The 14,409-nt window shown below is 41.8% G+C and overlaps 1 protein-coding gene across 3 annotated transcripts in view; it reads left to right on the top strand.

The window, feature by feature from the left end:
- Positions 1-2,321, top strand: part of syde2 (synapse defective 1, Rho GTPase, homolog 2 (C. elegans)) — a 48,212-nt gene extending 45,891 nt beyond the window's left edge. For 2 of the 3 annotated variants that reach the window (XM_037769307.1, XM_037769309.1), the window contains exon 8: positions 1,438-2,321. In XM_037769307.1, coding sequence (XP_037625235.1) covers positions 1,438-2,147 — 710 coding nt within the window. In that variant the 3' untranslated portion in view covers positions 2,148-2,321. The other variant, XM_037769308.1, reaches the window with a different exon arrangement.
- Positions 2,322-14,409: the final 12,088 nt, after the last annotated feature.

Here is a 14,409-nt window from a genome sequence, read left to right on the forward strand (position 1 = left end):
CTGAAAAATTAAATAACACGTTGCCTCTTAAAGGAGGATAATTCCTGTTTGTTTTAGGTTATAATTGCTTGAGACTTTAGCCTCAGGAGAGTTGCAAGGCATGCATATAAATACTGCATCAGCAACTGCCACTCCTGATGAATGAACCGGAGTCAACATGGTTCATAAGTCATCATTTATTGTAAAGATAATATTTGAAACCTCTTTCATACCCCTCTAGACTAAATCAAATTCAGTTTTGTTTATATATTACCTCTTGTATAGCCATAACTTTTAACACTTTTTTTGTGTTTTGTTCCTCTCCGATCCAGTAAGGGAGAGCTAGCGGTGTCAACAAAGTGTAGGTACACAGAGATAAAGACAGACAGGTAACCGGACTGTGCTGGTTGTGTTGGAGTGCTCGCTGTTCCCTTTTGGTGGGCACAGTCGGATGATTCTTTCATAATGTCCAAACAGGGTTTCACTTTAGTTAATTTTTAAGTTTGGTTTAGTCAACAGTTGATAACAAATAGGACAGAAGGATGGCATCAAAGTCACAGTGTGTGTGTGCATGTGTTTGTCTGACTTTGAGCACGGCGTGGCATGTTCAGATTATTTTGGCAGGGCAGATATCAGGGCTCCCACGACTCATGTTGCTGGTTTATCCAGATGTTTTTGTTACCCAGATAGAACTTCATTCAGATAAACCTGTGGTCTCAGTTGTGTTATAAAAAAAGGCCTGTTGTTTTCAAGGCATGTTTTTTTGACCATGAAGTTATCAAAGGGGGACTTGTAACACCTAATGGGTCAGTTCATACAAATTACAAACAAATTGTACTTTGTCACTTACTGTACTTCAAGTGACATCTTGCTCTGCAGATAGTTTTGTGTTTGTGGCACTCAAAGCATTGAAAAATTAAAATTAAAAAAAACTACAGCAGCAGTTTGACTGCCCATAAACAAAACTCAGTTTTCACTGGAACTACTTTCTACCGAAAAAATAGTCCCTTTAAAAATTGGGGTGGTGGTAGAGTCTTATATCTCAAAACCTGGGCAGATAAAACCAAAAAAACATCTGCATGGCTAGATACCATGAGGGGTATATGAGATTTGTTCTTCTTGTAATTTGGGTGAACTAACCCTTCAAATAAATATTTTGTCATTTTGGGAAATATTCTTTCCAAAGATAAACAAAATCCACTCACTGTAATAAAACCTCTTGCCGTCTCCCCCTGTTCACACTCGTTATGCGAAGCTAAGCTAACCAGCTGCTGGCTGTAGCTTCATATTTACCGTACAGAGTGGTTTTGATCTTCTCATTTAACTCCAGGCAAGAAATCAAATAAGCGTATTTCCCAAAATGTGGAACCATTCCTTAAAGGATATGAGTTCAAATGGCTTCTATACGCGTGATTAACTCGGCCTGTCTTTTGTCTCTCTTCTTGTCTGCTCCTCCAGTTGTGGACCCAACTGGCCGGTCCTCCTCGCAGCCCTATGCGGCCTCTTTGGCTCCGGCCTCATCTGACCTGCTGTCAGCTCCTCCTCTACGGCGGAGAAAAGAGCGCCCCCAGGTCCTGAACCTCTCCGAAGCGGAGATGGCGGGCGTTCTGCGGCCCAAACCGGGGCGCTTGGACAGCCCCAGCAACCGCTACGCCGGCGACTGGAGCGGCTGCGGCGAGAGCTACTTCCCTTGTGAGTTTCTGCCGCCTGCCAACAAAGAGGAGGCGGACTATGACGACGTGCCCTCGGAGGATACGGAAGCAGCTGAGGAGGCGCAGGAGAAGCCTGAGGACGCGGAGGAAGATGAAGAGCAGATGGTCACGAGCCCTGCGTCTGATCCTGCTGAGCAGGAGCAGCCTCAGAGAGACGAGGAGGTGGTGAAGGAGGAGGAAAAGGAGGAAGAGGAGGAGGAGGAGAAGCAAGTAGAGAGTGATAGTTCAGGCAATGGGCAGCCGTTAGAGGACAAGGAGGAGGAGAGGGTGTGCGATCACATCCTGCCGCCTCGTCTGCCCAAAGAGCACACCTACCAGGCGTACATGAAGATCCAGGATATCAGCCCCGTGCTGAGCAACAGGGTCAACCTGAAAGACCTGCAGGAGAGCATCGACACTCTGATAGGAAACCTGGAGAGAGAGCTCAACAAGAACAAGCTCAACGTCGGATACTGACTCCTACTACACAGTGACACACACACACACACACATACATATCCACTCACGCACTCATAAAGAACGATGGGGTTTGGAGAAGACCTTCTTTACCGATCAAGGTGCTTCAGGATACAGCCACAGTGTTTCCATGGAGACCCTGTGATGTTGGCGCGGTGCTGCTGTAAAAAAAAACCTTAAAGGATGAGATGAGAAGAAATGCAACGGGGCACTTCTGGCGTTTGTACCTTACCCATAGACATTCCGTTATGTTTTTATTCTCCTTTGATTTCGTCGACTGTCTTACTTTTGTGTCGTTGGTTTTGTTTCAGTCCGGTTCTGTGTTCCATGTTGTTATTGTTGCTTCTCTTCTTATTAGAAGAACCCATTGACCCCTCAGGGGTTTAAAAGGTGCCTTAATTGTGTGAAGGTGGTACGTCAAGAGGAAAATCCACCCTGAAATAAAATGCATTCCCTCATGTGATCTTGATACTGTTGACAACCCAACAGGATGACCTCTATGATGTTATGAAGAGTTGTTTTTACATCGAAAAAGGCTGCGTTGTATTGTGTTTTTTAGCAGGTACGAATCCACCCTGAATACTATGGGGCTCTATCCATGCAAGACTTTAAGCGGTGATACTGATGCCGACATTTGTTGAGCAAAGTTACTGATAGACACTTTTTTAAATTGACTATTTTCATACAAAACATCCCAGCGCTTCCAGAGTTTCCCCCCTAAATATTTTGGCTTCTGAAGCAGCACTTGGACATTGGACACTTCCACATCTATGCAGTGGTAGGAAAAAATCTGGGATGGATTAGGCCTTTCAATTAAGAACTGGTCTCCAACAAAAATATGTAATTAGGTAATTAGATTAATAGAGAATGTGCATAGAAGCCAGGCCATCTATCACTTTTGGCGGTGGAAGAAATATGTTCCGATGTTTTATTGAACCCTGCTGTTATTGACCAGAACATTATAATCTCTAATGCCGAATTGGAAAAATCTGAGAGCATGTAAACACCGTGTTCAGTAATGCAAACCAAGATCATAGGAGGAACCTGTGTACATTCTGTTTGAGGGTGGATTTCCTCTTTTTAAGGCAGCAGAGAGCTTTTCTATTGAGGTATGAAACACTAAATGTTGTACAACAATAATGCACTTATGAGGCAGGCAGTAGTGTAGATTGTCATTATAGCTCACGCAGTAAATAATACGGACTGTGGACTGAGTTGTGTGGAGAAACAGCCGCCACTGAAAACCTCCTCTTAAAGATAAATATGAAAGAATATGGCTTGATATTTATTTACGTTCTGCATTGTGCAAGATGTTTTAGACACCCATGTACAGGCATACAATAAAACTCTTATCTCTGTTCACTGAAAGCTGTAGGCTTACAGTAGAGATGTGTTTCATCTTAAAGCAGGCAACTAAAAACCAGAGAAAATGTGTTTCATGTGGCATCATATTCACTTTAGGCTTAAAAGAGAATAGTCCAACATTTTGGGAATTTTGCTTATTCGCTTTCTTGCCGAGAGTTAGACGAGAAGATTGATACCACTCTCGTGTCTGTATGCTAGATAATAAGCTAGAACTAGAAGATCATTATTTTAGTTTAGCTTAGTTTAAAGACTGGAAGCAGGGGGAAACAGCTAGCCTGGCTCTGTCCAAAGGTTCAATAAGTAACAAGTTACTAGCACCTAAAACCAACCCTGTCTCCTCCAAAATTACATTCCCATACAACTAAGCTGCATTCTCAATTACGTTTTGAGGGAAATGTATTTTCTCCCAGATTACGGTCGCAGTTTTAAACAGATGTAACATGTGGTTAACGTTGTAAATTGAAGCAAAAGAAAACAAAAAATGCAACAGAACTACATTGTTAGGTTTAGTAAATCATTACAAACGTATTTGTGATACGTCAAAAACAAAACGTAATGTAATTCACGATGCAGTTTCGTTGCATGGGAATGTCATTTTTAGGAGATAGGGCTGCTAAAATTAACACATTACATCTTGGTAGTTTAATCCGTGCGTTTGTGTCTTTATGCTCTGCTAAGATTAGCTAAATTATCAATCTTCTACCTCTCTGCAAAAAGACCAAATAAGCTCAAGATGTGTAACTATTCCTTTAACTACTACCAACCAGTCACCTTTCTGCTTCTCCCAGCTTTTTGACATAACAGTGAATAATAGACACGGCCGAAATGTGAAGCACAATTTTTCAGAGCAGCGGCGGAAACTTGTCAGCGGAGGGCTTCGGTTAGTACGACTTATAGCTAGCTGCCTAAATCGACAAAGGACGTTTTCAGCAATCCAGGGATTCAGAATGATCAGTATTTAACCTATATGTATATGTATATAATTATATAAATGTATTTGGAGTATATTATTTTTACAGCTTCTATTTCAATGGCGTATTTAAATACTTCTGATGACCTCGTATAGTGTTGTAGTAATAGTCGCTTCTCCTCCCCCTCGAGCTACCTGTACACATCTTAATGTGCTGGACTAATGGTACAACTTTAGCTGTAAAATATATGATAAAATCGTGCTCTTGCAAGAAAAAAGTGATATTTTTTATTGTATTGTGTATATATTTGACATTGTTCCGTGTCTCTGGTGGACTAAGCTGTGTTCATGATTATTGGTGTTGTTGTTTTTTAAAGGTACTGAACGTTGCATGGTCAAAAGCTTTACTGACATAAACAGGGCTCTTTCTCATCTGCCTTTGTATTTGATATTTATGTGTAAAAAGACTTATTTTGTAATGTATGCTCGTTTGTTCGTCACCCTGTTCCTCCAATAGACAGATGACTGCACTGGTCAAGCTTTTTCTCCAGAGGACTTAAAGACAGACAGATTTTCAGTTTGGTACACTTCAAAATTGTTTGTTGTTTTTCTCTATAAATATACAGTATATTCACAATTATCTCAGAATATGGCCATTTTATTTCCACTATCAAACATTTGTATCTCAATTTGTCATTTACAGTCTTTTATTTTTTTCTTAAAGGTGCTAAATGCGAGATTGGGAGCATTTCTATTGCCTCCGCACAGCTCTCAACATGGCGAAGTATAGTTTGCATTTTTATTTATATATTTTCCATTTTATTTTTCACCGTCGTTCCACACCCCCATCCTCCGGCATGGTATCTGTTCACAGTCCTGCTGCTTCCTGATGGTGAAGCTGCTGTCAGTCTGAGCGGGTCGGGTGAAAGTGAGTTTCAGCAGGGTTCCTTTCAAACCATCTGTCTGACCGGGCAACACAAAACAACCAGGGTCTCAGTTACAGTATACAAAACAGCGTAAAGAGCATCACCTGCAGTTTCATGTCATTTAGATTTTTTGTTTTTGTTTTTAAATAGGATCAGCATCTTAGAATAGATGCTGATTTCTGCCTGCAAACACTTAAAAGATACAATTTGACTGAGATGTTTGAGTGGTGCTCAAAGAAGTCGTTTTTCCTTAGCCGTGGCTACACATTAAGTACTCTCCTCCTGTCTGTTTTAGCATCCTCTCTTCAGCCTCTCTTTCACAGAATATATCAGCAAACACCTGCATGTTACATTTTAGAGCTTTCTGTCTTGTCCTCTTTGTCCTTTGGAGGAAAAAATGTCACACGGAAAGCATCACTAAAACACAAAACAGAAAAGTGCTTTGTATTGATCCTGAGAAATGTATGGTCATAATAAAGTATATTATTTTACGTTCAGATGTGGACTACGAGTTGTTTTTTGGCAGATATACAAAGTCCATCATTGGATTCAGGCATAATCTGCCAAAGATGTAATTGAGTTTTGAGATCTGATTATGCAGCTGTCTAAACAAAGAAAAAAACAGTTCTGTGCTAAAAAAATACTGAAATATCTTAGTCTGCACAGTCAGAATATGTTAACATATTCTCACTCCTACACACAGACAAGCCTGGAATTCATTCATAAATAACTTTGATCTGATCATCTTTTATAAAAACACATCACTCTTGTTTAAATGACTCCACATTGCGGCCGCACTTTCCCAAATCACCATCTTTGTTTGATTGAAGACCTTTGGGAAAATCTGACCTTATAGCTTCAGGAAACTGGACTCTGTTATTTTTGTAGATTCATCTCTTTGCTGTGGGAGCATTGTAACCCAGCCTCAGCAGAGAACAGATAAATAAGTCGGGGAATTGCCCTTGCTGGCTTGTGGGAATCTCCCAGAACGACTTCCAGCTTCAGGGACATTCCCAGGATGCAGCTGCATTTAGCCGTCCAGTAAAATCCACTGCTGGAAGGCTGCACTTTCACTGTGGCTTCAAAAAACACATTACCAGGAGCACTTGTGAGATAATTAACCTAAACTTAGAACGACGTGTGTACCACAGGTAGACTCCAAAGCAGTGTGCTGAAACTGTTTTTTTTTTACAAAATCAGATCTAAAATGAGGACCTTGAAAACTCGGCTCCAGCTGAGGTGATACATATCTCTGGCAGCTAACATGAGAAGTCAGAGCAGCCGCGGGCCTTTCACCACTAAATGGTTTTAAGCTTTGTTTGATGTCACTACTGTAGGTTCATATCACACATTTTAATGGCTGCCTTGAACAGGTATGAGAAAGCTCTAGGGTACAGAATGTACACATACCTGTCTGCGCCCTGAAGCCCTGTTTTATATCCCCACTGAAGTCAAGGAAAAAAACATCTACCGGCATTAAACCCTCATAAACACTCACTGGAATTTTGTGGAGGTGGAGACAAATATTTAAGTGACAGTTTCAAAATGTATATCATTTTAAACACAGAGAATAACATCCCTGTCAGTCTTTCACCATGAAAAAGGATTCACTCTACACTGTAAAAAAAACAGTTTTTTTACAGTTTTTTTCAAGAAATTTAAATTTTTTTGTCTGTATTTCAAAATGACAGAAATAAATGTAAAAATTACATGTTTCATTTGTGATTTATATGTAAATGGTCTTAGATTTACAGTATTTTTTGTAATCACAATCGTAATTATCTGTATTTAAGCTTTTCTTGATCATTTTTAAAGATAATTATTCAGTTTTATAGATGTTTATGACTCTATTTTAACAATTCATTTATGTTAGAAGAAAAGGATTTCATGGAATTCTAAAAATATTTCTTGTAAAAATACAGATTTGTTTTGCAAAACTTTCAAGTTAATGTAAATTTGGGCTTTTGCAACGTAAAATTACATGTTTCATTTGTGATTTATATGTAAATGGTCTTAGATTTACGGTGTATGACTATTCTAACAATAAATATATGTTAAAAGTAAAATATTTCTTGTAAAATTACAGTGATAAAGGCTAATTATATAAAGATATTTTTTTTACAGTTTATTTATGTTAATTAACTGACAGTATTTTTCCGTTTTTTAACAGACATTTTCTGGTGCCCCTGTTTCTGGGAAATTCCGTTATCTTACACTTTTTTTACAGTGTTTATGTAATATTTATTTCTAACACTTTAAATTCCATCTTTAAACATCTGGGAAAAAGGGCTCAGACTCAGGTGCCTATTTTAAAAGTCCTTCATCCGTGTTTGACTTGCAAAGCAGTTCTCTCAGGCCCAATAAAAGCAAGAGTGAAATCCCATATGAGGACAGAGGTAGACATAATAACAACGGGGCCTGTTTGGATTGGTCAGGGTCGCCACTTGATATCAGGCTCAGTCTGTCTGGAGTGAACTGAACTAAACTTTTGTTCATTTCTAATTTGGGAGAGATATGGGTGTCTTCAGGTAAACATCCTTGACAGCCACCTGCATGTGAAACCAGACCTTTTTCCTTCTTCTTCGCTCCCCTGTTCCCTTAATCTCTGCTGACCTTTTGAGTATCATGGCTGCAAGTCAACCGGCCAACCACAAAAACACACGCTCTTTGTTTCAGACTCTTTTTTTTCTCAGTATAGTGTAGTGTTAACCGTGATGAGACGTCATAGCAGACATTTAATGTGACATTAAAGTAAAGCATTCATTCATTCATTATTCGTTACGGCTGTATGTGTTTGCTGTGCTGTTTTCCCTTTTCCCTCTCCAGTATCTCTGCCCAGGTGTGCTGCACTCCTCAACGACGTGCCTGCGTAAACCACATAACAATAGTGCATCTGTGACCTTTTGATTTAAGTTTGATTTTTATTTTTCTGACAAATGGCCACTACACATGGCTTGAGGTGCATAACAAGGATTACCACAGTGTACATGTCAGAAGGTACAAATTACAAAGTCACATTCAACACGTTCAATCCTTTTATACGTCTTTCATTGGACGTATTCAGAGACGCTCAGGTGGGTTAATGTTCTCCTATACATACTACCCATTATAAACATGGGCGAGCTAAGCCTGAGTAATTGCTGGGAACCTTTACACCGTGACCCCGGGCACACATTCCATACATGCGGTGCCCTTCAATAGGAGCGCTATTAAACACATTTTACCAAGGTCTCAGTCTTTCTGATATGTTTTTTTTGGGGGGTCTTTTGTTCCCCCTTACGGTCCGGCCCCCTGTACTTGGCAGCTCATCTGAAGGCCTCGGGGCAGATCTCTTGACGCACCGCTGACAGATCCGCCTGTTCTGGACCGCGGTGATGATGTGAGAGCAGACCAGAGGAGAGAGGGGGAGATGATGAGGAGAGAGGTGAAAGTGAAGAATGGAGGGAAGGAGAACACAGAGGAGCGGCGCTTCAGATCCTCAGGGGCCTGGCCTCACACAACGTAGGCCCTCTCCTCTGTCCTCCCTGCCTCTTCCCTCCTCCACCTCTATTGCTCTGTCACTCAGGACTAGACTATTTCATTTTAATAAGGCTAATCCCTCCTAGAAGTAAGCTGCTCATCACCTCTCCCCCCCCTCCTGCTCCTCCAGACGAGAGCAATCTCCTTTCAGCGTGAGGACAGGATGAGGGTGAGGGCTTGCTCCGCTTGATAGGAGAGAAAAATGTGAAAGGTGAGACTGAAAAGAGGCCTTGACAGCAGCTGCGGTCGGGACTCAATGAGAAGATTTTGGGCCTCCGTGGTTTGATAAACTCGCAGGTGGCGCACCTTTTGTAGTGATTCATCCTCCAAGCGGCCTGTAACATCATGCTGAAATGAGGCGCGGTGATAACTTTGTTCTTCGCAGAGGAAGTGGAGTGACACAGTTGGTATGTTAGTGTATGCTATCGCCTGCCTCCTGTCAGCAGAGCACTCTCCAGCTGTCAGTAGGAAAACTTAGTTTGCCTGCTGCTTGAGAAGTCTCCTCGTTGCTGACTACTACAACGATTAGCCTCCTTTCTTAAAGGAATAGTTACACATTTTGGGGAAATATGCTTATTTACTCTCTTGCTGAGAATTAGATGAGAAGATCGATAACATTCGTATAGGATAAATATGAAGCTACAGTCAGCAGCCGGTTACATGGATGTATAATAAGACCTGGATATGACGCCGCCGCTCAGCCTTGCTTCCGATATTTTCCAGTGGCTATATTACAAACAAAAAATCCGCAAAGGCCACCATTGAAAATGAGATGTCTGTAAAACTGTTGACAGGACACCTCGAACTACAAACAAGGTTGATTATGATTCTTTCTATTCAGAATTTTTGATCCATGGAGGTTTTATATTTGTAAAACTTTCCTCAAGTTGGGAAAAAACGATTTAAGCATCTGTGACGTCTTCACAAAGCAAAGTCTATGGGCCGAACGGGAGCTTGTGGGCGGGGCATATTCAGTGGGCCGCATAACCTGGAAGTAAACCAGAACACTAGAAAACGTTTTTTGCAGTATGCACCGTATGCACCAGTCAAGCAATTCTCATTGGACTGAATAGGCTCTGTCCAAATCTGGCAAAATTCACCCACCAGCACTTCTAAAACTCATTAATTAACATGTTATTTAAACCATACAAAACCTGAAGTGTAAAAACGACACAGGGATTATGTGTCGGACTATTTCCGACTTGGTTTCCTGAGTCCAGTCTTTGTGCAAAACTATCTGGCTGCTGGAGTAGTTTAAAATTTATCGCACAGATACGAGAGTGGTATCAAACTTCTCGCTAGAAAGCAAATGAGCACAAATCCCAAAATGTGGAAAACAAAATCCATAGCAATGCTTTGGATTTATGTTTGAACTTCTTACACACAAATAGACTTTATTTCATGGAAGCAAAGTTATGTTTCACCATCTTTCAATCAGTGTCTGTTTGTCTGTTGTCACCTCTAATGATGACAGTAAGTTAAAAAAAGACAGTTTGAAGTTTCCATAGGAAAAGCCTAAAGGGTTTTCCATATGTTTGCTCTGATGGTTTAGATGACAGATCCCACTCTTGAAGGGACTGCATCCTGGTCTGGGTTTATGCCAAGATACCGTATGAGAAACTTCTCAATGTGCACCTGAACCTGAATTCCTCCGGTAGAAATATTGTGGATTTTTCCTCACTGAAGAACCGTCTTTTGATGTGGATCAGGCGGAAGAGCATCAGTCGTTCATGCCGCCTGGCACAGCATGCGTGGGAGAGAATCTCCGGCCTGAAAGGAAGTCCTTACTCGGAATAATAACAAACTTTATTTTTGCACAAGAGCTTAAGAAGTACTTTACAAAAGAACATATAAACAAGGACAGTATAATATAAACTAAAGATTAAAGGTGGAAACATTCAAAAGAATGCACTACTAAATGGTGGTCAAAAATATAAAGAGACGTTGATACTGTAATGAGCATGAACGTTTTGAGATTGGAAACAGTAGTTTGACAAAATAGTCTTGACTCAAGGTTTACTTACTAGCTTTTTCCAGAGCTCTCAACTGCTTATCACAGTCTTCATCAGTAGATGGAGTTTGCTTTCTGAGTAAAAACATTATGTAAAGCAACAATCTCTTGAAAAAACACACATCTATAGTACAGTTTGACAAAATAATGTTGACTCAAGGTCTACTTGCTAGCTATATCTTTCCTTAGCTTTCCACCACATCTCATTGTTTTCATCATTGGATAGAAGTGCCCAGAAAGCAAACTGCTGATGAACACTGTGAGATACTACTGATACCTCTAGAAAAGAAGCTAGCAAGTAGACCTTGAGTTGTTTATTTTTGTCAAACTGTACTTTTATAATTTGTATTCTTGACTGCACACAAGACATACACGTCCTCTCTCTCTCTCTCTCTCACACACACACACACACGGACGATACGTTGGGTTAGGGCTGGTAAAAATGACAAGAATCCAAACTGTTGAGAGCTTTGAAATTAGAAAATGAAAAGGAGTCAAGAGGGAACATTCCACAGCAGCGCCCTGGTCACCTGATCTCTTATGAGGTCAAGGGTCAACTAATGAAACCTACCGACAGCCTCTCGGAGGTTTTAAAGAGAAACGGCTTTTACGGTTTACAGCGACAAAGCCTGACCATTTTTTAACTGTTGATAATTTTAGCAACTCAGTGGCTGCTCTGAGGTTAAAGGAAGGTGCTGAGGAATTGCTTTTTCAGACAAATTACTGTTTGTTTGTTTTTTTAACTAGATGCAAATATAGTTGTTCTGATGGACAAGGAAAGAATTAGAAACATGTCTGATCCATAATTTTCTCAGAGGTAAACCAACTGTTCCTTCTCCTGCAACATCATGTGAGTGATGTTATGTGTTTGTGTGACTCGTAACTCTCCGTCTGCAGGGTGCCCCCATGTTGGGAGATTTAGGCAGCAGACCCTCGCTCCGCCCCACCCCACCTAACACCCTCCGCAGCAGGAGCAGCTAAGAGGCCAGCCAGAACAATGCCAAGGCAATGGCTTAATTCGCCAGGCCTCCTGCCCAGCACCTGCTCACATTGTTTCCCAGGATTTGGCTTGAAAACTTTGAAGAATTGGTGATAAAAATTGGACAATCCATCCCCAGACACCCCCCCTATTTCTTATTATGTTTGGGAAATCTCTTGGATTTAGATGAAGAAATCAACTGAGGAAAATCTGACATCATGAATACCCTTCATTACCAGTGAGTGGGGGGGTCACTGGGTTTATGGCTGTGCAGTCATTGTCCAAAACATTAAAGAAGTGTGAGCGCTAAGCAGCGGAGCTTAACCTGCATGCGAACGTCTCTGTGGAACTTCAAATGCCACGGGTGTTTACGTTGTAAGCAAGCTTACTCAATTGCACAACATTCTTTGCATCAGCTATTACAATAATAACTAACCCAGCGAGGGTGAAGACACTCCCTGTGTGTGTGTGTGTGTGTTGGTTTGCAGAAGGCACATTCCTGAGCTGGCCTAGGAGAAAGTGAGAGGCTCCGCAGAGGAGAGAGGGACTGCAAAACAGAATTCCCAGAGAGGGTTTGAGGAGGGGACGACTGGAGAGCAGCAGAGGCCCCTTTTGTCACCCGGGCCTTGTTGGTGCCTCAGGGGCCATATGGACGCCTGCCTCTGTGCACCCTCACATCAGCCCATTCTTCACCCTCCACCACAAACCCCCTCTCCGCTCCGTGACAGGACCGTCCACGTGAATGAGTCATGGCCAGAGTGAAGTCAACCACAGCTCACTTCTCTTGAGGGGAATCAACTCTGTTTTCCATCTCTTCTTTCCTCATCACTCTCTCCTTCCCCCCTCTCACCCAACATTCAACCATTTGTGTTGCTGTTGCTCTCTCAATCCTCTCTATTTCCTTTTGAGGCATCTCAGACAGTGTGAAAACCTGGCAATAGACAGCTGCCCTATATTATGCAGCGACCCCCACCCCCCTTCCTCTGTCCCCTCCAGCCTCTTTTCTGGCAGGATACCGGCTGTCAGTTTGTGACTATAGGTTTGCTGGGCTGCTCTTGACCTGAGGTGGACCCAGCACTCTGAGGCGTCCTTATTTTATCCCCATGAAGGAGCGAAACTAATGGAGTCCAGAGAGCCGGAGAGGTTGCAAAACACTGCAAGGGAAACAGCATTCTCAGAAATGAAGTTTCAGTTTTCACCCTTGGGGTGAAAACTGAAATTAATGACACCACACTCTTTTTGCTGGAGAGCTATACTTGTAGGTGTGAACGGCACTCTGCTGCTGCCCTGTTCCTGTTGACACAGTTTCAAGGCCGCTTGTTCAGGTGCAGCCTGTTGCAATGTCAAAAACAGCCGAGTCTCACAGGTGATTGGACAGCAGCTAGTCAGCAGGTGATACTGACTCAAAAACAAACTGATAAACTGATATGATAAGATAGGAATCCTCCCATTAGAATGACTGGATTCACATTAGGAAATCGTCAATGTAGCAGGCTGCTTCAGATCTACAGGTAACATGTGACTACTGTTTAGATCATGAAATCACAGCAGCATTTGAGGGCAGCAGAGCAACATTATTATCATTCATTTGGAGTCATGATTGTGGCCACCTGGCCAATATTCTAACTCTGTTTTGGTCTCCACCTCCAACTCCTGAGGCAAATATGTGTCTCTTTAGCTGATAAATGCTCCACTATGTTCACCAGCTAGTCAGCCAATTGGTGCTGAGCAGGTATTGTACAGTTGGTTTCCTCTTTCTTCTTCATCTTCCTGCTGTGGCTGAAAGCATGGTAGATGAGAGCGGCTTGAGACTGAACCAAAACAGTACAATTGTGGGCCCTAAAAACAAAAAAACGATGAGCTGAAAGACTTCGTTCGTCACTACAAATGAGTCCTTTCACATTAAGCTGTCATTACACCCATTGTTTTTATACTAATATTGATTAGTGCAGCTTTAAGAATGTGGTCCAGTCATGTTTTTTCCCCAACTCAAAATTTCTAAAATCATGAATGATTTACAGAAAGTAGTAAGGGTATGGCCTTGCCCTCCAAATGCAACCAGGCCCACATCCACCCACTCCAACTAGTTGATGATTGGAAACTAACAGCTTTTGCATTAAACCTGGAGTACGGGACTTTTACATATAAATGAACATCCGTTACATTCAAGCCTTGCCAAACGAGTTCACACAATGCTGGTTAAGCCTATCGCCGCCAGGGAAAGCTCTCTGAATTTCGCAGTATACTGGAGTTATGCTGTCTGGTGTCTGTGGCGACTTGGTGCTGCGTTTTACTTTAACCAACCAGAGCTAAAGGGGCCAGGAACGGGGGGAGAGATGATAGTGATGGAGCAGCAGTAAGAGTGTGGAGGAAAATCCTAAGAATTGTCCAAGAAAAGTTTCTGGAGTGGATGCTTCGGATAAAAAAGAAACTCTGCATCCAAAAGAAAGCGATCGACGGCGTGAACAAACACTCCTGGGGGTGGGGAAGACGAAGTGAGCTCATCTGTGTTTGCGTAATTACTAAAAAGTTCCGCACTTCAGCTTTAAGGA

The sequence above is a fragment of the Sebastes umbrosus genome, chromosome 5, assembly GCF_015220745.1.
Source record: "Sebastes umbrosus isolate fSebUmb1 chromosome 5, fSebUmb1.pri, whole genome shotgun sequence".
Classification (NCBI taxonomy): Eukaryota; Metazoa; Chordata; class Actinopteri; order Perciformes; family Sebastidae; genus Sebastes; species Sebastes umbrosus.